Genomic DNA, 24,690 nt, shown 5'->3' on the forward strand with positions numbered 1-24,690 from the left:
TGTAAATATGTGATTGTTTATATAAATTACTTCCGTAAACTTCAGAAAGCTTTTTTATAAAGCAATAAACTCTTGAAGCTATGAATGATGCTAAAAACAGCGGCCCACATTACTTCATCTTCAAACAAAAATTTGTTTATTTACTTGTATACAAAAAAGTGGAATCCGCTTACGTTGCATACAAATATCCGCGATTCTTATTAATTTTTGTTTAGAAGCTTACAATGTTGTGATCGAGCTGGAGAACGAAACGAGTGCAAGAATAAAATATGAAAACAAAACTTTAGTTTACTTTAAGCTATCAAGAGCGCTCAATGTTCCACTGAGCAAAGTTTATTTGTTAATTTGTGAATCTTCTTAGTTTATATAAATTCACTTTCACATATTAAGATTAACTAAGGGTGTTTTTACCAGCCTCTGGTTGAAATAATGACTGGCAGACAGCGCACTTATTTTTTCTATCGCAAAGGGGAGACAATTTTTGGTATGTATGATTTCAGAAGGTAAAAAAAAATGTTGGCAAGTCCTAGTTCCCGCTCCTTAACCGAGCTTAAAGATGCAAAGCTCTCAGCGCTTTCCAAGTTAATCAGCCCAATTCTAAATATTCCCTCGGAATCTTGTTCTCGCGGATTTTTTTATTCCCGCGGAAAAATTCCTTCAATTCCTTTCGCCTAGGGAGAACATTAATTGGGGAATTGGAATTTCGAATTTTCGAAGTCAGCTGTTTTGTTTTAAAAAATTCAAAGTTCAGTTATTGTTGCGAATTTGTTTAAAATTGAGAAATAAAATATAAGCAATAGACAGTCTTGCATTTCATGTGGTATTCACTGAAATGAGTAATGAATTGGTGCCACAGCAACATCAATAGAGGAGCATAAGAAGAAGAAGACGGTGGGATAACACAAATCCGCCGGAGTTGCGTGCTTCTATTCAGCAAAGCAATTTTCTGGCGGCGAAGTCGAGTTGAATTCGTGTTTCGTCATGTGCCAAAATCTATTTAAAATAAAATATAAATGTAAGGCGCGATAACCTCCGAAGAGATCTAAGGCCGAGCTTCTCTTCCAATTTGCGTCGTGCTCCTCTTGATTTTCCCTACAAATTGGCCGGACGGGACCTACATGTTTTATATCGGCTCCGAACGGCATCTGCAAGGCAGATGAGTTTTCACTGAGAGATTTTCATGGCAGAAATACACCCGAAGCGCTTGCCAAACACTGCCGAGGGGCGACCCCGCTTAGAAAAATTTTCTTCTAATTGAAAAACCTTATTTCTAAAATGTTGATGTTGCTTTGCCCGGGGTGTGAACCCAGGGCATACGGTGTGATAGGCGGAGCACGCTACCATCATACCACGGTGGCCGCCAAAATCTATTTAAGCCTTCTTAAAAAATCCTTGCGCATTTTCTGGATGGCTGCATCAAATATACCAAGAGTTCTTACGTTGCTTATGATATACTTTTCGACTTAAAAGAAAGAATATTGTGGTAGAATGTACATATTTTAGCACAAGTTTGTACAAATAGTTGTTTTTTCTTAAAAGACAAGTGAAAAAACTCCTAAGAAATGGCAGAGAAATCTTCCTCTCACTCACATTCATAATACCTACTTTTCTTCCATAACCGGTTCCGCTTTTTCGAACATTGTTCAGAATAAGAGGAAAGGGAGTGGTGAAAAAACTCACAAGGAATTTTTGTTTAGAATACGAGGAATGGGAGAAGGGAATAAATTCGCAAGGAATTTTTGTTTAGAATTGGGCTGCATCTCATCTTTTTGGACATGATGATTTCCCATGCCTAGCGACACTATTCTACCTCCTTTTTTAGCTATTGCTTATTTATGAATAAATGATTTTTTTTTTTGTTCATACGTAAATCGGTTCGAAAAGGGAGCTCAGCCCTTATTGCCAACGGCCTAGAAGAGCCGTCCGCCACTTGCTGTGTAAGCCCACCGTTGCTTTCCGTGGCGGCTTGGTGTCGGAAAGGTACCGTTCAAAAATTACCAAACACCTTTCCAGGCTGCAAATCATTCAATAGGCATTATCCACACTACGCCCTGGAGCAGGTCGTTGGCAATTCAGAGCTCTCGCCATTTTAGTGTAACTGCAGTCACCACTGATAGCTCGGAATGCAGAATTTTCCGTTCCTGGCACCAGATATTCGAGGATGATACAGAAGAGATAGTCTTTAGTCAGATATAAATCTGGCTTAACGCGATGCTAGATTCTATTAACATAGGATTTTAGCTCTAATCCATTCTGTTGAGTTATAGAATCCCCATCTGGTAGATCTTCTATAAGAGGCCGACAATTAAAGTAGTAAGATATTGAACAAAAGAACTTACACAACGTAGAAAGGTCATTTTAGCATTTAGTACAACAGGGTACAGGGTAATGCTACAAAATTTCTACCTCAGAACTAGACCCAAAGTACCAAATAAGTAGTAATTCGATAGTCGCTACATTTTCACTAGTTCGGAACTATAGAATAGATTATGGGGCCGAATAATTCCCACCGCCTCGGACATCGCCATGTTAAATTTTTCCCAGTTGAAAGTATGTAAAAGAGATTAAAGGTGAACTAGTAATGGTGCAGAATGCACTAGAAGGGCACCAGCTTAAAACTAGATATTTTCCCAGCCTTATTTTCATATGGTTCTACAAAAATCATTAGACAGTGCATCTATCTTGGTTCCTCGTATTGCAGTGCCCTTAGAGTTCTATTAATCAGCAAATGACGAGTTTTGAAACTTTAGTTTACCGCTTTTAAGTACCTGACTGGGACACTATAATGGAGAAAACAGAAGCCTGAACTGGCCTTATTCTGCTAATTCTGAATGCCATGTCGGTGCAGCGATATATAAGAACTGTCTCTAGTGCGGACTCCTGTAAAAACCTACTCTTACTTATTATTTAAATAATTTGAGAAAGTTACTCGTTATTTTCCTAGCCAAAGATAACATGCGCAATACGCTGGGAAACACTTTGTTTGCACTCCCTTCTCAACATTCCTTTTCGAAGGTAATTTGGTTTAGGCAAGGTACTTGAATTCTAAGGGGATAATAGTTGTTGCGTCGTTCTTTTAGGCAGGCACTAGAAAGAAATGTTTGTTCTCGTGTTCCCATGTAGTTAAGCAAAAACACCGAAATTTTTTGTTCTCCTACGCGTTTTTCTGCCTTTAGTATCTTCTTCAGGGAACCTAAAACAGAGTATACTCCTTGTAATTCACAGATATGTCGCTAATTCTTAACAACATCGCGAAGAGTGTTGTCAGCTGACATATATTCACCGTAAGAGTAGATAAAATATTTAAGCACTGCTACAACAACAACAACATGATAGATTTAACTGTTGAGGGCGACTTAGATGGTGCTTCACGGTGGCGCCTATGGTTACTAGATGGCACATATGACTTATAAAATAAAATAGAGCATAACATGTAAAAGAAGAAAAGCCCAACCACAAGGAAGATCTTTATTTTTAAAGAAAAATTTAATTTATTTCGTAACGAGCTTTATCTAAAATTATTGCACTCAGGATTCAGAAAGCATGTACTATGTTCCTTGAAACAGGTAATTATAACTCATTCTTTGTTGAAATTGATTGTTCTTTACACCCCCTTAGTTTTGGTTTATGTCCTGTCCCTGTTAGTTCGTTGTTTTTTTTTCTTTGTAAAATTTGGTTTAAATATTGCCCATTTTTTATACTTATTTTGTAATCACTAAGTTCGTTATGTAGTTTGTTTTCCCCCCGTTTGATTGTTGTGCAATGTTGCCCAAGAGAGGAACAAAAAAAATAATAGGCAAAAAAAAGTCGCAGCCTTACAAGGTGCCTCAGTAAATAAGCTGCGCTTTTCGGTTCATGCTAGTCTAAAGGATTAGCTGAAATACATTTGTGAGCAAAAAATAGCTGCACATTTAAAAACCAACAAAACAAAAATCAGTTGTATAACGTAAACTATATAAACCGATTTCAGAACATTCTTCGAAAAAATTTTAAAACCCTACAAGGTTTTAAACGTTTTTATGAAAACTTTAAACTTTATTTAATCTAGATGTGGAACGAAAACTATTTAAATCAATTCTAAAATGTTTACAAAAAAATTCGAAACATTTTTAAATTTTTTTAAGTTTATATTCAAATTTTAAGAAAATTTGTGTGCATTCAATTCTATCAAAGCAAGCCAGTTTCAAAAAAATTTTCGCGAAACAACCAAATTTTTTTTTATTAACGAAGTTTTCAAAATTTTTAAAGAGCTTTTAATTTTTTTCATAGTTTTGTGCACAGTGCAAAGAAAGTTGGAAGAATTACAGTGATTAAATTTGTTCATAATTTTCACTGCCGTTTTTTTGCTCACAGCTGTAACTAAAATTTATTGGTTAAAAGTGTGTTTTAGAAAATTTGTATGATAATTTTTTGTTTTGTATTCCAAATTAGATGTAAACAAGAGCGCTATTACTGTAGATGGTCAAAAGAAAGTACCCGATAAGGGACCCGTTATGCTGCTCTATGAACTTTTCAATGATGTACACTTTGATTGCTCAACCGTAGATGGCGCACAGAATAATTGTCGCTTTAAAATGACCGTAACGGTGAATAATAGTAAATTTGATGGCACAGGTGAGTTATGTGTATTAAAAAGCATGTTTGCCATAATTTATTAAACAATTTTTTTACAAGTGCAGGTCCCTCCAAAAAATTGGCTAAGAATGCCGCTGCTAAGGCTGCATTAGCTTCGCTCTGCAACATCTCATACAGTCCAATGATGCATCCGCAAAAGAATGTGCCATTACCCATTGACGATAAGACATCATCTATGGAATTACCACAAATACATGCTGACACAATTGGGCGTTTGGTATTGGAGAAATTTATGGAGGTCATCAAGGGGCAAGAATCGTATTCGCGTCGCAAAGTCTTGGCTGGCATTGTGATGACTGAAGATATGAATTTTAATGAAGCCAAAGTGCGTTGGATTTTCTTAAGATTTTTTATTTATTTAAATGTTTTGTGTTTCGTATTCCGTTATAATCAATAATTTGTATTTTTGTTAGGTTATTTCGGTGTCCACCGGCACCAAATGCGTTAGTGGTGAACACATGAGTGTCACAGGTGCTGTGCTCAACGATTCGCATGCTGAGATCGTTTCACGTCGTTGTCTAATGAAATATTTATATGCTCAATTGGATCTACAATGCAGCCAGGGTATGTTAAAGTATTTTCGAAATTGTTTAGTCAAAGTAGTGGAAAGGATACAAATAATATTCTACGTATTTTCTTGATGTATGCTTTTGTATGTAGAGAGTGCAATTTTTATTCAAACTAAATTTTCTTTTCAGATCGCCTTTGTTTGTAAATAATATTTTAAAAAAGATTTTGTCATTATTTTTTGTACACCAAATGCTCTATTTTAGAAATTCTACTGCATTAGTAAATATAGATATTATACATGCATACATACATACACTTACGAGTAAAAAAAAAAATAGAAGCAAAAAATATTTGTACATCATATCAATTATTTTCCTCATTTTCGTTAATTTAGAATATATATTTTAAAGTAAAACTTAAATGAAGCGTTTATCGAATTGGTTTACGCAATTTCGAAATTGTTTTCGTAAAAATTCGAAAAATTTTGAAGTTACAATTTTCAAAATTTTCTATGGAAATTTTAATGAATAAATTTTAGCAGCAAAGTGTCAAAAAAATACTTTTTTATATGAAAAAAATCTAAAACAGCTTTCGAGAAAAGGAAAAATTTAAAAGAAATTCGAATTTGAATGAGAGACCTTAAACTTGAACTTTATTAGACTAAAAGAAATCGGTTTACAAAACTGCATATTGAAACTTGAACATTATTAGACTAGAAGAGATCGGTTTACAAAACTGCATATTGAAATCTTTTTCAATTCTAAATATAATTTTGAAAATTTACTTTAAAATTTTTTAAACGTCTCCTATTTTCCAATTTTTTCGAAAACTTTTCGAAAGCCGTTTAATAGCTGCCGTTGTAATACAATTTATTAAAAGTTTTTCAAATTAGCGAAAATCAAAAACGAAGAAAAAAAACTCACAAAAGTTGCTAATAAGTTTTGTCGCTATTTTTTTGCTCTCAGTTCTACACACATACATATGCACTGATATGTATAAAGTGACATATTGGTCATTCTATTTGAAAAGGGCTTATGGTTGGCATGAGTCACTTTATATATAGTTGTTTGTCCATTATTTTTCTGACACGAAGTAACAAAAAAAAAAAAAAATTTAATAAAAAATAACAATCAGGGCTGTCATGGAAACCAATTGTTGTCGGAATCGGATTTAAAAACGACAACAAAATTACTTTGGTGTCATGAAATTCAATGTTATCGGTTTAATGTTCGAATTGGAATAAGTGTCGGTTTTAGGTGTCACAGAACCCGATAATATCGATTTTGCTATCGGAAACAATCCAATCAATTAAATGCTGTTAGATTTCATTTTTTTCCTAGTCGTCATTCTCTTGCAGTTGAGTATTTTCTAACAATGGAAGTAATAAAGGTTTATTTTATAAAAATAAATGTAAATTTACATATATTTTTATTCTTAATAGGGGAAAACATAAAAATTCAATGCAAAACAGTATTTTGACTGAATTTATGAAGAAGCATTCAGATATTGCGAAGGGCTTCTCGAAGCACATCATCTAAAATCGTTGACACCGTGCTTCTACCTATACTCGTGCTAGAATGCTTGTCAACTGATCTTTGATAGGATCCTTCAGCTAAAAATCGTAAGGTAGCTGCTAGTTGCAGCACTGGCAGAACTTTCGAGCGGGTTAAGCGTCTTTCAATGATGTCCAATACCATTCGGATAGCCTCTTTGTTTATGCGATACTATGCAATGTAACTGCAAATACCCTATAAATATTTAGAAACTCACACTAAGAAATATTTTTAATTACGCTGTCTCTGGCAACTTAAATGGATTGCTGCGATCTCTTAAAATTTTTCTTTTGACCCTCTCGCAACTTTCTTCTTCCAATAACATAAATACTACAACTGCTGATGTCATTTTGATGTCAATAAATTTGTTTATTTCTGTTTAAATGCACAAAACAACTATTTTATAAATTAACATCAAAATTGCCGGTGCATCGCAAAACAGCTGATTCGAACATCGCTTTTATTTACATTCGAAAAGAGCAAAACCAGTACGGTTTTATGGCACCAATTTAAATCAATATTGGTTTCTAATTCCGACAAAACGCAAAACCGACTTGGATTCCATGACAGCCCTGAATAAAATAAATATAAAAGAAAATTGAAAATAAAATCAAATAAAAAAGTAAAAACTCATGTAAAGAAATAAACAAATAAAAAAATTCTATTAAAAAATAATTCCTGGAGTCGATTTAACGAAATATATGTATTTTTCTAATCCAATAATATCTGAAAAGGACTTTATTACGTACGTCATGGCGGGATTTTGAAAGAGATTGATGATTATGAAAATTGTTCAGACTGAGGCACCCTTCGATGAGTCGATTCCGCTTCGACGAAGCATACCTGAATTTATAAGGAAAAATAAAGCGCGAGAAATGTTTACTATCATCGAAGCCATCTTAATATTGTTGTTGTAAAATAGGACCTCTTGGTAACGGCGGGTGCCTCTGCCATATTTGCCACATACAGCTTGATTTGAACTGTACCGCTGTTCTAAGACGTGAGGTCTGCTTGAGTAATCGCTGTTTCCAGAAACTTTATGGTTTTTAAAAGTACAGCCCCCAAAATCGCTACCGCCTTTCACCTCGGAATATTAACAGACCGCTCGACTTTTATAAACTTATGGGACAAGCCGGTTCTCTTCCGGTCCTCTCCCACGTTCTGCTCTGCAGTCTAATTTCTAGCTAGTCAGTTTCCTATTAGCGACATGCGTATCAAATTTCATGAAAATGTTTTTCTGGCTTCAATAGACATAATTGCATAGATTTAGAAAACTGAATGGTCCTAAAATAATATCAAACTTATCCTGATGTAAACACGACATTTATCTCTAAAATAATGCCAGAATGATTTAAAGATAGTCCCAAAATGATCACTAAACAGTCTAGAAGATAATTTCCGCAATGATCCATAATTAGTTAAAACAATCCCGAAATATTTCTGAAAACTATCACGAAAGTGTTGTGAAACTATCCCGAACAAAATCTCTAAAAGTCACGAAATTATACCGAAGTGATCCGGACTTAGTGCAGAAACAATTCCGAAGTAGTCCAAAGGTTTCGTCCGAAAAGGTCTTCAAAAGTCCGAAATGGCTTCGGAGCCATTCTGAAGTAATCCCGATAACAATCATGGTATAATGTAGAAATAGTCCCGACATCATACTTGAAGTTCCGAAATCATTCCGAGGTTAGGCGAGAGAAAAAAAAACAATTTTTTAGTGGAACTCCGTGTCAGATTACTAACAATTCATCAAATTCGGAAAGCGATGATGGTCGATTTGCTATGGAATGTCCCATATGTAGTTTGTGTGTATGTTTGTATGCAATATTCAGCCCAATTCTAAATATTCCCTCGGAATTTTGTTCTCGCGGATTTTTTTATTCGCGCGGAAAAATTCCTCCAATTCCTTTCTCTTAGGGAGAACAATAATTGGGGAATAGGAATTTCGAATTTTCCAAGTCAGCTGTTTTGTCAGTTGAAATTTCGTTGCGCATTTCTCATTTTGTTTAAAAATGGAAAAGTTTAATTATTGTTGCGAATTTGTTTGAAATTAAGAAATAAAATATAAATAATGTACAGTATTGCATTTCATGTGGTATTCAGTGAAATGAGTAATGAATTGGTGCCACATCAACATCAACAGAGGAGCATAAGAAGAAGAAAACGGTGGGATAACACAAATCCGCCGGAGTTGCCTGCTTCCATTCAGCATAGCAATTTTCTGGCGGCCAAGTCGAATTGAATTCGTCTTTCGTCATGTGCCAAAATCTATTTAAGCCTTCTTAAAAAATCCTTACGCAATTTCTGGATGGCTGCATCAAATATACCAAGAGCTCTTCCGTTGCTTACGATATACTTTCTACTTAAAATAAAGAATATTGTCGTTAAATGTACATACATATATTAGCACAAATTTGTACAAATAAGTGTTCTTCCTTAAAAGAACCAATTTCCTTTTAACTATTTTGATGCATTCCCTTTAATTTAACATGTGAAAAAACTCCTATGAAATGGCAGAGAAATCTCCGTCTCACGCACATTCATAATACCTACTTTTCTCCCATAACCGGTTTCCGCTTTTTCGAACATTGTTCAGAATAGGAGGAAAGGCAGGAATTTTTATTTAGATTACGAGGAAAGGGAGAAGCAAAAAAACTTGCACGGAATTTTTGTTTAGAATTGGGCTGATTGAATTTTTTTGTTTAATAAAGTAGTAGTGTAGTTTTTATTTTAAATTATACTCAACGCACAACTTAGTAATTTTTGCTCGAATGCAGTTTCATGCTTATACGAAATTCTATAATTATTTGCCAGCTGCAGAAAAACATTATAGGTAAAAACTGCAGGCAAAAAGTCCTAGAAATTCGTGTCAAGTAGCCCTTACTAGGTTAGGTCCTTACTTAACTTTAACTGAAACTGCATTTATACAAAAACAAAAAAAAAAGGAAAAAATCTTAGTACCAGCTAGAAAATTACATATCGTCGGGGAAAGTAGAAAGCAAATGCCCCAACCGATATTTTTGTCAAAGAACACAGCCAAGGAGATCGCTACCTTCAGCAACTAAACATTTTGATTGTTGGGCTATTTTGCACTTTCACCAACGATGTGCAATTTGCTTAATGTGGCTTTCGCTACATACATAACCACATATTTAGACTTCTTTCGATTTATCATCGCTATAAACTAAGCTTTTTCTTACCTCTAACAAATCAGCGCTTTTTTCAAAATTCAGGTTTGCATGTAAAATCCGCTTAGATTAAAAAGGCAAATTTGATTTCAGCATGTTGCCAATATTTTGATCAAGAAAACTACCTGCTGTAAAAATGTAATATAAAATAAAATTAATTTAAAAAAAAAGAAGAAAAAACTACTTCCCATACCGGGAATCGAACCCGGGCCTTCTTGGTGAAAGCCAGATATCCTAGCCACTAGACCATATGGGATATTGATAAAAAACGCAATAAGCTCTCACCTCGTGGGAAATTTTTTTTGTTCAATATATTTATATGTGTATTTAGATATTTATAGCTATTTCAGCTATTAATTGTGTAGCTAATTTTGTTTAGAATATTTAGTGAGTCATACGTCGACTCGCTAAAGAACTGTGAATATGTAGCAGCTGATGTGCACACCTTATGCATTCAAGTGAGGTGAGTGTTTGCAACATGTTTGATTTATTCACTTACTTAATTACCGTCCAACAAAGCGCCCACTTGCTTCTTCGGTTTACTATCTGTCGCAGATTGGAAAGTCCAACGAATCTTAAATCGTTTTCCATTCAGTCTTTCCACTCAATTCTTTCGGCTCCGAAACGATTAAAATCGTAGATCAAAGAGAGAGTTGGAATATTTTCTCTTCTCCAGAATTGGATCAAAAAAGTATTTCAATATGATCACAAAGAGGCTCCAAAATTCACTTAAGAAGTATTTTAAAGGACTCACAATTCATTGAATTTTTTATTGGCATACCGCCCTATTGATTATTCTAATCTCCCTCGTGAGTTTGTGTCTTGCTTTCACAAAATACTTTCCACTGAATAAGAGAAGGGGGTATCATTTCCTGGAAATACAGCCATTTTGCACAGCGCTTGGTAATCTTGTTCAAAAATTTGAATTTAAGAGTGCAACAGGAGGGTAACATTTTTTCCAGAAAAGAGAACGCCTTATGACCCCTCCGTCTAACAAATTTTTTTTTTGTAGTTAAGTCCGAAAGTAGTTTATTTCTGAGAGTAAAGCTCCCAAATATGAGCGTTTTTGGCTTTTGAAGGTGTTTTTCGCTTCTTTTGGTTGGGTGGGATCTATCGACTCCAATAACTTGGCAAACAGCTTAACGTGAATCGGTTTTAATTCTTCGTTCGACTTCTAAGCCGACATTGCTGTTTAAAACTGTTTCCAGGTAAACGTTGCCCTTTAATTTGTTGAAATTCAGCAGGCAAAGAGATGATCCGTGCAAATTGTTTTTCAAAATCTGGGTGATAATAAACTTACCAGACTTGTATCCGCTCTGATAAGCGAGCTGCAGTTTATTGCACAATACGCTTTTGAGACCTTATAACGGGAACTAAGAATAGGTAGACGATTTTTTTCAACACCACCTCAACTCTATATCCAATGTATAATCTCAACTGGAGAAATGTGCTGGATATTCTTTTGATAACTATACATTTTTCAAAATCTCTCAAAGGTTGAAGAACAATTTGAGAATGACATTGGAAATCAACTCGAGAACTTTAAATTTTACATAATTTCTCAAAGACTAGATAGTGATTGGAGAACGAAGTTGGATATCATTTAATAACTATCTTGTTTAAGAATAATTAGAGAATGATGTTGGATATCAACTCCGGAAGTAAACATATATTTCTTTAAGGCTGGAGAAATATTTTTTCCATGTTTGTTGGGTAAACTAAATCCAGCTTTTGTCGTATCTACAAATTATCTAGATAATAGAGAACCAATGTTGCCGTAGAAAAAAGCCTACCCCAAAGGTGGCCCTAAACTGTGACTGAAAAACTGCTCTGTTAACTGGAGTTTAAATTTGACTAGAGTTAAAGCAAACCTAGTTTCAGCTCAGCTTTACCAAATACTGAAAACTTGGACCTTAAGTGTCAAAAATGTACCGCGCCAGAAATTGAAATGTCAAATCAGATAAGAAAAAGTACCAATGAGCTGATTTCCTTCTACCACCTATATTATTCCGCCATGATTAAACTGTTTACCTAGTTGAAACGCTTTTTTCAAGCTCGCTTAAAATTGCACCTATTAAACTAAGGCTGATCTGAGTGCAACCGTACTCTTTAGTTAAAATCATGCCTAAATTAAAAATGGTATTAAAATTTTTGATCTGTCATAGACATATTAAACACAGTTTTCAGGTAAAATATGCATGGACAGGGTATCCGCATGAAAAAAGGCATTGATTGGCGCTATGAAGAAATTTTTAGAAGTTTTAAAAGTTCACCCTGTTCCTTACAACCGTGGTTACTTGACTCCACGTATAAGAAATGATAATTTTTTACTTGACAAAAACTCTTAAAATACCACAAAAATTGTCAAAGGAGTACCTGAAATTGAACTCAATTGATCCTTGAACTTAAATCGATCATGACATAGACTAAGATGGCAATAAAGGAGGGAAGTAGTACAACAGCGCCCGTACCAAGCATTTCTTAAAATTTTTGTTGCTAATTCTTGTAGTATTCCGTGTTTTTTTTTTTACGCTTTCTTTTAAGAGGAATTGCCAGGAGAATTGAACTCAATAATTCTGTAATGTAATTCAATAATTAGAATTCGGAAATAAGAAATTGCTCTTTTATTAATAAAAAAACCGAATAATTACCCTCAAGCGGCTGCGAAACTGGTGAAAATTGTATCAGTGCAAAACGCCTTTTTAGTGAATTCTTTTCTGTGTACACCAGTATCACCAAAATTACATTAACCACATGAAAGTCTTAAACTTTTGTTTCTTTTCCAAAATATCTTGACAGAGTAAAAGTATCACTTTGCCGCTTTCGGATCATTCCGCAATTAAAACGCGTCATTTGACACCTCTCCCGAAATTTTTTGACATGTATTAAAAATCGACGCCTTGTGTAAATAATTTCTTCCATTGAATATTTATTTCTAAATTTAATGCCAAAATCAGTATAGGATGTTACTTTTTCCTCAAAAGATACTAAAATATCAAAACTCACAAATATCTATGAATGCGGTATAGTCTTAATTAAAGATTTCGCATATGTGGAGCCAAGTAACCATCACACATTTTAAAATTGTGTAATTTTCGTCACAAACATATTAATACGCATTCTAGGTATAATAAATTAGTTCCTGACGTATACTTGCTTGTCGGGGAAGCCTTTTTTCTCTTCTATTTAAGTTTAAAAAATAAATAAATGTAAGGCGCGAGAACCTCCGAAGAAATCTAAGGCCGAGCTTCTCTTCCAATTTGCGTCGTGCTCCTCTTGATTTTCCCTACAAATTGGCCGGACGGGAGCTACATGTTTTACGCCGACTCCGAACGGCATCTGCAATGCAGATGAGTTTTCACTGACAGCTTTTCATGGCAGAAATACACCCGGTGCGCTTGCCAAACACAGCCAAGGGGCGACCCCGCTTAGAAAAAATGTCTAATAATAGAAAAACCTTATTTCTAAAATTTTGATGTTGCTTTTCGCGGGGTGTGAACCCAAGGCATACGGTGTGGTAGGCGGAGCACGCTACCATCACACCACGGTGGCCGCTTAAGTTTATCGCGTTTAAATAGCAAATTGTTTAATTTATCGCAACTTTTGACAGCAGACCACCAACTTAAAATCTATTTTAAAAAATTTAAATCGCGCCCATGTCATTTTAAATTTAAAATACTTTGTTAGAGATAAAATAGAGTTTAAGTGGACTATAACAGACTTGAAATGATATTTAATTTAGAACCATGTTTAAACCAATAAAACTCTATTTTATTTCGACTATGATTACGGGCCTTTGTTATTAACATTTATATCACTTCAGCGAATCATTAATACATCAAAATTTCACATGCACACTAAAACTTAAATCATACACTAGTGCATATCTATTTCTTTTATTATTAAATATATTTAAGCTCTTCCAACCCTTTTTCCAATAGCAAGCATCTCATAGAATGAAAGCTGGTCGCTTGAAAATGCATACAATACATAAATTTTTTTTTTTTTTTCAAAATATATTCTTGACGCCTTCTCTTTATACGGAATCTCTTCTACATTAACACATTTTAACATTTCATTTTATACTTTAACCCTCTACATTTTTTTTTAGATTAACTAACTTCTTTTTAAACTCTCTAGCATAGTGCCGTCCTAACTGCTTTATCTACATATATCTTTTATTAATTTTTTTTAAATATATAATGTAAATTAACAAATTACCTATAGAAAATACATAGCATAACATAACATATGATCTGCGTCAAACAAACCAAACTAATTAATTAATATCTTATTTACTAAAGTCGCATAAACAAATTTTTCTTTTTTTCAACTTTTGATTTTTTTAGCCACTGCAAATCAGTCGATTTTCGTGAGGAATCAAGACAATGGGCAATACCCGTACAAACTAAAATCCGGTGTTCATTTCCATTTGTACATCAATACGGCGCCTTGTGGTGATGCACGGATTTTTAGTCCTCACGAAAATGACACTGGTGTTGACAAACATCCAAATAGGTTGGTAAACAAAATCAAATGAAATTACAATAAAAAAATAAAAACAAAAAACAAGTTTTTAAAATTAAAACAAACTAGACTACTACTGCTAAGTATTGATTGAAAAATTATAAAAAAAAAAAAACAAAATTTACATTTATTGGGAATAGTTAATAGAAAAAAATAAAAAATTTGAAAAACAAAAACAGAAGAATATTGAAAACACAAAATGTCCTTTAAGGAACATTTGAATTGATTTATGCTTCCCATTTTGTTATTTGTAAGAAGTTTTAATAGAATAATAAATTACTCATTCATAATTACGTATTAATTAAACCTACATGTTTTAAAGGATTTGCTGGAATTTTTGAGTGAGTGGTAATGTAAATATGTGTGTTACCCATAAACCACGTTTTTCATTCATTTATTTCGTTTGTCTTCAGAAAGTATTTACTTCTGAACCGGTTTATGGAATAAAACATTGCTCTCACAAAAAGAGCTTACATGCCCTCACCATAACAATGTCTTCGTATTAAATTTCAATGTAGTGCGACGCCGCACCGTAGTGAACCGACTACCATACGTTCCGCAGCGTCAGCACATTTTACAATTTCCAAGCTTGCCATTAAGACGCAGTATCAGTGTAATGAGACCGGTAACCATTCTTACGCAGCTTCAGCACTTTCAGCATTCCGAAGCTTGTCATCCAGATGTAGCGTCAGCATATTGAAACCCACAGACAGACATACGTGCAGCTTTGTCAGCAATTTCAGCGTGAACATACTCAAACGAAAGGAACTTTTTAGACCAGCCAAAACTAGTATACGACACCGCCGCATCCTCAGACACTTCTTGGCGGTTATGCTGAAGATTAGATTGGTGTCACGTGAACCATCTTAAAGTCTAAAAAAAAATTACCAGCAAGGTTTGCTATCAAAAATCCTGAATTCCTTAACACAGTCGTGAAGAATACTGGTCTTAAGATCCGATTCAAGGGCTAGAGTTTAAAGGGACATCCCTTCTACATTACCAAATCCCACCTAAAAAATAAAAAAAATAAATAAATAAATGTAAGGCGCGATAACCTCCGAAGAGATCTAAGGCCGAGCTTCTCTTCCAATTTGCGTCGTGCTCCTCTTGATTTTCCCTACAAATTGGCCGGACGGGACCTACATGTTTTATGCCGACTCCGAACGGCATCTGCAAAGCAGATGAGTTTTCACTGAGAGCTTTTCATGGCAGAAATACACCCGGAGTGCTTGCCAAACACTGCCGAGGGGCGACCCCGCTTAGAAAAATTTTCTTCTAATTGAAAAATCTTATTTCTAAAATTTTGATGTTGCTTTGCCCGGGAGTTGAACCCAGGGCATACGGTGTGATAGGCGGAGCACGCTACCCATCACACCACGGAGCACGCCACTAAATCCCACCTGCTAGCAGTAAATTCACTCATATTGTTCGAAATAACTATGGCACAGCCTTTTTTTACATTATTGAAGACACTTTTTAATGGCTGTTAGCCATAATAATATTATTATTTCTGAGGCACTTTCACTATTAGACCTACTCGGGCGCCAATTAAAGGACATGCATTCGTAAGAATTAAAAAGTAATATAATTTCATTCGGCTATTAATCACCATTTGTTCCTACTTGGACGGCAGTTGAATACAATCAGTCCGTGAGAACTACGAAAACATACCATTTGACTCTTAGGCTTATATCAAACACTTTCACTGCAAGGGCGCCAATTTTCAGTCCGTGATAATTACATTTGCCTTTCATTTGGCTCTTGCTATTTTTTCAACAGCTTCGTCAGTTAAAAGCCTTCTCTCCGTTAGAATTAAATATTACAGCCCAATTCTAAATAGGTCCTCGGAACTTTCCTCCAAATCTTTTCTCCTAGGGAGAACAATAATTGTGGAATAGGAATTTCGCATTTTCGAAGTCAGCTGTTTTGTCAATTTCGTTGCGCATTTGTTATTTTGTCTAAAAAATATAAAAGTTTAATTATTGTTGCGAATTTGTTTGAAATTAAGAAACAAAATCTAAACAATGCGCGGTAATACATTTCATGTGGTATTCACTGAAATGAGTAATGAAAGCAATTTTCTGGTATATTCTCTGGCGGCCAAGTCGAGTTGAAATCGTCTTTCGTCATATGCCAAAATCTATTTAAGGCTTCTTAAAAAATCCTTGCGCAATTTATGGATGGCTGCATCAAATATACCAAGAGCTCTTCCGTTGCTTATGATATACTTTTCGACTTAAAATAAGGAATATTGTGATAGAATATACATATTTTAGCACAAATTTGTACAAATAAGTGTTCTTTCTTAAAAGAACCAATTTCCTTTAACTATTCTGATGCATTCCCTTTAATTTAACAGGTGAAAAAGCTCCTAAGAAATGGCAGAGAAATCTCCCTCTCACTCACATTCATAATACCTACTTTTCTCCCATAACCGGTTTCCGCTTTTTCGAACATTGTTCAGAATAGGAGGAAAGGGAGAAGTGAAAAAACTCACAATGAATTTTTATTTAGAATACGAGGAATGGGAGAAGAGAAAAAACTCGCATGGATTTTTTGTTTAGAGTTGGGCTAATAATTTCATTTCACTCAAGCCTTTATTATTTCTTGCATACTTTCACTACTAGTCTTTGCTCAAGCGTCAGTTTAGCGACCTTTGTCCGAAATTTAAAAATAGTTTCATTTGACTCTAAGCCTTTTATTATTTCTTGAACGTTTTCTCTGCTCGAATCCCAGTTATAGACTTCTGTCAGCGTGAATTTACAACTTCTTGTATAATTTAATGACTAGTCCCAGCTCGGATTCCAGTTTAAGTACTATATATCTTGAATACTTACATTGCTGCCTGCTCGGACGCCAATTTAAAGCCTTCCTTCCATGAGATTTAAAACAATAATTTCATTTGGATTTTAGATTTATTATTTTTCGAACATTTTTACAACAGGTTCTGGATCGGGCGCCTGTTAAAAGATTTCAGTTGCGTGAGGTTTAAAAACTTATTTCAATATTATTAAATTATCCTTAGTACAAGCGTTCCACCCAGAGAAAAATAAAGTAATCTGCGGAAAGTGGTCAAAGTGCTTTTGGCTTCGGGGAACCGCACTCGATGTACGTGTTTCCAAAAATAACAAGAACTGTATCACTTTTACCGGGAAGAAGTTTCTCCTCTTTCTCACTGGCACTCACTCAAAAATTTCTTTTAAAATCCCTAAAAAGAAACAACGCAAAAAGTGTTAAATCTTTTCAATTTTACACTTTTTTGCCGCTTTATGTATGAATGCTCCTACGTTTATACATAAAAGCGCTGCTTTCTTTTGGCAACAATTATAAAATGCGTCAATTTCGTGCCACAGTTCATTGTACGCAATTAAATTAAAATAAGTATATTTATAACCTAAATATTTATTTTATTTTATTTTATACTAATAACTGAATTGCAATCTTCTCTTTTCTCTCAATTTCTTTTCGACTTTAATTAAAATTTTAATTCTTAACTTTTTGTTTTTTTTTTCCTTTTTTTTTTTTGAAATTTTATTTTATTTTATTTTCAAATATAATTTGTTGATCTTAATTTCATTTGTGTACGCTTTCTTCATTGCATCGTTGGTGATTTCGCTTATGTTTCTACTGCGTGAAATGTTGCTGTGCCGTCGATGAAAATAATACTAATTATTAAATGAACAATATATATTTGTTTAAAAAAATATTGAAATTTCTATGATCTATTGCAATGAAATTTTAATTAATATGCTGATGCTCACATAATTTGCTGCTCGTCACCGCCGCTGCCTCTATACAAAATCGATCCTACTGCCTGCCTCTTTAACGCTTATCCCCTCCACCCTATAACGAGTAGAAAGGCGCGCGGTCAATTGCGTACTAAAATCGAATCCGGTGAGGGTACTATACCAGTTAAAAGCAAAGAGGGTCTACAAACATGGGATGGAGTATTACAGGTGAGTATTTGTTTCATGCCTTCCCAAATTATATGGTGAAGTACTATTTTTGTTAGCTGAATAACTCCAACTCAGGATGAAAGACATTGATCCATACAATGAACTCATTCGCCGTTTTGTGAACTTTTTTGAGAAGTCATACTGAAATGGTATTCTGGAGATCGTTAGAGGTATTTAGAAAACAATTATACTAGATAAATGATGTATATTGGAACGATTTACCGTCATCCCTGGTCAAATTTGACAATCGATGATGGCAAAACGCCGAAACCGGTTTGTCTCGAAACCAAATTTGACAAGGGATGGCGAAAAATCGTTCCAATGTACATCAAAGTAAATATGCCCCTTGAAGAAAGCAATAGCTTTTCATATACCAAAACCTAAAATCGTTTAGCCTTCTCTGGTGAACTTTTGTTCCATCGGCGCACTTAGCCAAAATCTTTGTGTAAAGAAAGTAAATTTGCTCCTTAAAGTATTCTACGGTTCTTCATATAGCAAACCCTAAATTGCCTCCTTTGGTGAACCTTTCTGCTATGGGTGCTCTTAGACAAAATTTTCGAAGTATGAAACAGTTCTACATATAAGGTCCCTTCAAATGCTTTGTTTTACTTGGTGAACCTTTTTGCTTTAAGTGCATTAGACGATATCTCTTTACAAAGTTAGTTTGCCCCTTCAAGTATGCAACAGTTTTGCATACGGTAAATCCTAAAATCGGGCTACCTTCTTTGGTGAATCGGTTTGCTATGCGCGCTCTTAGAAGAAATCTTTTTACAAAGAAAGTTATTTTTGCCCTGAAGTATGCAACAGCTTTTCATGTAACTATCCCTAAAGTCCCTTTGACCCCTTTGTAACTTTTTGTTACGAGTGCTCTGAGGCAGGGAACATAAATTTCTCTCTTGAGGTATGCAATAGTTCTTTATTTTTTATGTTGTCAATAATTACATTTTTTTTTTTAACAAAATTATCAGACCTGAAGAAGCCGCCTAAGCACGAAGGATATTTAAAATTTATATCTTGGCCTTCTCAACAAGCGCTCCCTGAAGAAGATATGAAAAAGCGTAAGTAGGAAAAGGAGAATTTGCCTTCCAAATTATTGGGCTTAAAGCTCCAACCCAGTCCAAACATAATAAGAGTGAATTACTAGTTAGTGTATTTTCAAGAAGAATAACTTTGCTTTGTTGATTTTCCGACGGGGTGGATAAACCTCGTTTGGTTTCGGAGAACGAAAATCGACACTGATGATGGCACAACGCCGAAACCGGTTTGTCTAGAAATCAAATTTGACAAGGGATGACGGAAAATCGTTCCAATATACATCAGCTTTTTAGAGCCTTAATCTCATTTGCTTTCTAGATATTTGTAGCAAATTCTATTAAAGATGGCATCACACAAACTTTGGATATTTTAGGGGGCAAATAACTCTTTCTTTTCAGTAATATTTCAAGTTCTTTCTGCAAAACTATTCTCCCGAAGTACCCTTATTAGTTTTCTGGAACATTTTAACTCTTAAGATGCGAGCCTTGATTAATTTATATTTCGTCCTGTCATTGGAATTTTTCTTTCGTCCTGAGTTGAAATCACTCAGCCCACCACACAACGTTTTTGGAATTGCGGCAAAACTTGCTTGCATATTACTCCGAAAATCCTTTTGTTAAACTACCAATTTAAATAAATTATCTCTTTCCATCACTCCTCGTAACAGGGCGAACGTTTGCTAACAATGTCCTGTTCGGATAAGATTGCTCGTTGGAATATCGTTGGTATACAAGGCTCATTGTTAGCCTCCATTATCGAGCCAATTTATTTGCATTCCATTGTATTGGGCAGCTTATTACATCCGGAGCATATGTATCGTGCTGTTTGCGGCCGAATAGAGAAGTCGATCCAAGGTCTTCCGCCACCTTATCATTTGAATAAACCACGATTGGCATTGGTAACATCTGCTGAGCCTCGTAATCAAGCGAAAGCACCAAATTTCGGCATCAATTGGACTATTGGTGATAGTGAGGTTGAGGTGGTGAATTCGCTTACAGGCAAAACAGTCAACAATCAAATATCACGCATTACCAAACAAATGTACTTCATGAAGTATGGTTATTTAATGAAAAATTTACCAGGCATACCAAATCGTAAACTGACAACCGATTATGGGCAAACTAAGGAGAGGGTAAAGGACTACCAGGTGAGTTGAGAATGTACTTATATGATATCGACTTCTTAAAACTTATAATGAACGGCTTAGTTGTGAGGGATACTGACTTAACATAAGGTAAACTTAAAACAGGGGGAAGACATTTTTTTTAATCATATTGGAAACTGTAAGGTAAGAAACAAACCCATCCTATGATCGTCCAGCTTTCATAAACACTCCGTTACTCTACATAACATTTGTGTAGTGTTTTCGCCGCAGCAACAACGACTCATATTTCTTTGATTACATACAATTGGCGCCCGAGTAGGGCCGTGAAATATCATAAAACCTATTCAAAAAAACCTGCATAGAAAAGCAAAAGAGTGGCAGGGCATTACGCTTCTAGTCGCGGGCTATAAACTTGTGAACCATGGCCAAATCTCCCAATAGAAAAAGCTAAACTGAAATATGTGTTCACCAGACCGCGATATCACATTAATTTGAGAAAAAACGAATTCTTGCTTTATGCATTGTCCCTCATACAGAACAAGCTGTAAAAAATCCCATTTTTACTAGGTGAATCAAATCAAAATGATGTCTTTAAAAGGCCAGTAAGGTATTTCCATCCGCTCTTGAGCCGATTTAGCTCTCTGAAGGCCTATGGATCTTTGGCCTGTTGTTGCCCAGCTCCGTACTGAGTAATTCTTAAATAAGGGGATGACCCAATCAGTGAGGGACCTGATGATAGCTTAGGTTAGCTGCCCTTGTCCAAGGGCGCGCTGAAGCACGTTTAAAGATATGGGCTCATTGTGATACAACTGTTGAGAGCTTTGGCCTTCGGCTTGTCAGCAGACCTTGAAGAAGTGTTGGTTGAGAAATTGGTGTCGTGCTCTGGCCAAGCCAAGGAAACACATTTTATGTCATCATCATGCCAGTAGCTGCGGCTGATGTTATTTGTGAATTAGTCGAAATAGGAGGCTGAGACACAGCGAATCCAATAACATAAGTGACATAGTTTTGTTTTTATTAATGTTGAACCAGATCCACCCAGTCACCTTGCAGGTGGGTTCCAGTACCCATCTCGAATTAACCTTATTAACGAAAGTAATCTCGGGCCTAAGCTTACGGGTTGGGAAAGAAGTGAATGTACAAAGTTAGATTGTCTGTGGCGCAATTGTCAAGAATTCCTGTTTGACCGGGAACCTGTGTATATCACCTCTGTTCCATATAGCGTAACTAGGGCTTCAATCATAGCTTGACTGTCAGAGTATATTGGTCGGAAACCGCTGGTATGGTCGAGCAACCCAATTTGGAGACGTTGGCGACAATAGCGGTGGTGTTGGGCCTTAAATAAAACTAAGTGTTTTTTGCGGAATGGCGCTGCATCTGGTTTGGGGTTTTGTCGAGTTCGGACGAAGGTTTAATTTAATATGAAGTTTTGCGATTGGGTTGCTTGAAATGACGGCCATTCGTTGTACCTTGCGCATCTTTCGTAGAGCCGAATTCAGAGCTGTCTATCGAACCGTATTCAGTTTCCAGTTTGAGGTACGGTCTTGATTTGGATTTAGTTTTCAGTTTTCAGTTTTGCTTCTGTTCCGATTTCGATGCAGTTTTAATCCTGCTTTGATATCCAATTTCTATGCGATAACTAGTTTTCAAATATACGACAGCCATTTATTAGGCAGCACCTAGTCTGCTGGGTCTGCTAGTAGTATAAAATAAATATTTCTCACCACTTTACGAACAAATACTAATTATCCTTAATTACAGATTGCCAAGAAAGAGTTGATTGCGGCTTTTCGACGTGAAGATCTCGGTAGCTGGCTCAAAAAACCGATGGAACAAGATCAGTTCGCGCTTCCGGAATGACTCCATTGTCAAAGTTTTGTTGTAAGTTTATACGAAAACCGAAAATTTGACAACTTCGTACGATTTGCAAGCATAATGTTATTAATCTATAAATATGTACTAATATTATGCGTTTTAAATGGATGTGTAAAGAAAAAATACACAAAATTAACAACAACATGCAATATTGATCGAAACAAATGGTTCATGAAACAAAATAAAAATTCGAATCAAAATGCTGTTAAATTAAATGAAACAACATCATTACAAGTAAAAATGTTAATAATTCAAGACATTAAAAGCATTGATGAACCAAAAATAATTTCGAAGAATCGGAAGAAAAAGAATAAAAGTAAACGAGGTTGGGCAAATATGAAAGAAAAAAATGAAGAGAAAAGCGTACAGCTTACATTTGAGTGTGTACGAGGACGAAATTTAAATATATTAATAATATTTGTTGCTAATAAAAAGCTTAATAACAATAATTGCTCTAGAATATTTCTAGAATAGAATGTAGCTAATATGCTGGAACTAAGTAAAGCAAGTATTATGGCGTTTTAGTCTGAATCAAAAATAATAATACAAAAAAACGTTGACACATAAATATACCAAAAGACACCTACATACGTACATACATAAATACATTTATACAAAAATACACACGCACCCTTAAATAAACTTCGAATAAACGAATATGTATACTATTGGATATGCAACCGTTAATAACTCATAGCTAGATAAAAATCGAAATATTGATTAAGTGCAAACGATTTTAATGTTTAAGAAAAATGAATTGTTATTATTTGATATTTGTCAGTTTTAGAGTTGAAAGTATGCTGCTTATATCAATTTTATAAATTTTGTAAGTTTAAGTTAAATGGTTAGATACATGAGGTTCACCACAAAGGTACTGTTAATACAGCAAAAATTATAGTTGTGAAGATTGCTGCCCGATTGGCTGACCCATTGCTGGCATGTATCCGATTTACTCGATGCTTATGTACACCAGAGGCCAAATCGTAACATCCGTGATCGTAAATACGTAAAAACATGATTTTCGGATTATGACATACGTGAACGTACTACTTTGATCGCAATTTTGGATCGCAACATACGTGACGAGTGACTGAACGTACACGTTACGTTCCATTTTCATTCGAACACAAACTGGCGATCGTATACACACAAATTTCATTTCAAATGTAAGAAAATTTTTAAAATAGATGAAGAAATAAAATATAATAACAAATTTCAAACTCTTATTATTAAAGAAAGGTCGAATTCAAACAAGCTTAATCCAAGCCAAAAGGAAATATTCTCGGAATTCATGGCGAGGCACCCGCTTTGGTATCGGCTTGCTTCAAATTTAACTTCTCCAGAAAGAAACTAAAAGCTTCTTAAGTTAAGCGAAATATCTTCAAGAAACTGCGATATTTTTTTTACAAAGAAATAATACATGAATGATATGCTTACGCTTTGTTCGAGACATCCAAAGGGTTACTGCCCTCTCTTAACCGCCTTCGGACTGTATTTTCATCGCCTTCGCTATTACAAACATAACAAAAAAATTCATCCATCGCAGTTATTTACTTTATTTGTAATATTTTTGACAACGAATTTGACAGTTCAAAATCTATTGTGAGCTAAAAATACAATCCAACCTAATGTGGATCGTAAAATTTATTGTGAATTGAAAATAAATTACGTTCCGTTTGCTTTCGTATGTTATAATCCCATCTTGTTTATACGTTTGACGTATCACGTATTTTTCTTTCGTATGGCTGCCAACCCGTGATCGTATGTTACGATTCGAGCCCTGATTATGGTGTGAACTACCAAAAGACTTTGCGCATGTTGCTGTTATTCTTGGAACAATTATTTTATAAATGTAAAACGATTCCGCCCTTTATCTTGAATTTTTCTAGCTGTGTTCCAGCATTGCATTAACCGACGGTTTAAATTTTGTTTAGCTGTTTGTCGTGGCAAATCTTCAAACTACAATTTCTAAGATTTCCAAAAATTGTACTCAAAAAATGTTTAGCAGATAACATTTCCTTGAGCCACTTGCTTGCCTTCCGGCCTTTTCTATTTCTATCTTCGAAAATATCGTAGCAAAGAACTATTCGCGTCTTTAAAGTACAAAACTTAGGCGTTCAAAAACGTTTTAGTCTATTATGCTTCAATAGCGAGAAGGAATTGAGACTGAACGTTCCTGCAATTCTATTATACTTTCGCTATTTGACACCATCATCTTTTATTAAGCTGCAAGTAGCGTGATTCTGGGTGAATTACCCTACTATTTAAAACATTTCTTGTGACTTATTTGCTTTCTGAAGAAGCAC

General features: G+C 34.9%; 1 protein-coding gene and 1 non-coding gene across 4 annotated transcripts in view; one reads left to right on the forward strand and one right to left on the reverse strand.

Annotated features, from left to right (window-relative positions):
• Adar (Adenosine deaminase acting on RNA) overlaps positions 1–24,690 on the forward strand; it is a 276,010-nt gene that overhangs the window by 243,408 nt on the left and 7,912 nt on the right. For all 3 annotated transcript variants that reach the window (XM_067785366.1, XM_067785365.1, XM_067785364.1), the window contains 7 exons: positions 4,432–4,614; positions 4,680–4,960; positions 5,049–5,199; positions 14,236–14,404; positions 18,270–18,369; positions 20,072–20,551; positions 22,271–22,390. In XM_067785366.1, coding sequence (XP_067641467.1) covers positions 4,432–4,614; positions 4,680–4,960; positions 5,049–5,199; positions 14,236–14,404; positions 18,270–18,369; positions 20,072–20,551; positions 22,271–22,369 — 1,463 coding nt within the window. In that variant the 3' untranslated portion in view covers positions 22,370–22,390. The remainder of the gene's footprint in view (positions 1–4,431; positions 4,615–4,679; positions 4,961–5,048; positions 5,200–14,235; positions 14,405–18,269; positions 18,370–20,071; positions 20,552–22,270; positions 22,391–24,690) is intronic.
• Positions 10,071–10,142, reverse strand: TRNAE-UUC (transfer RNA glutamic acid (anticodon UUC)). The gene has a single exon. It is a non-coding gene; the product is annotated as a tRNA-Glu (tRNA).

Source organism: Eurosta solidaginis, chromosome 4, assembly GCF_040869045.1.
Source record: "Eurosta solidaginis isolate ZX-2024a chromosome 4, ASM4086904v1, whole genome shotgun sequence".
Lineage (NCBI taxonomy): Eukaryota > Metazoa > Arthropoda > Insecta > Diptera > Tephritidae > Eurosta > Eurosta solidaginis.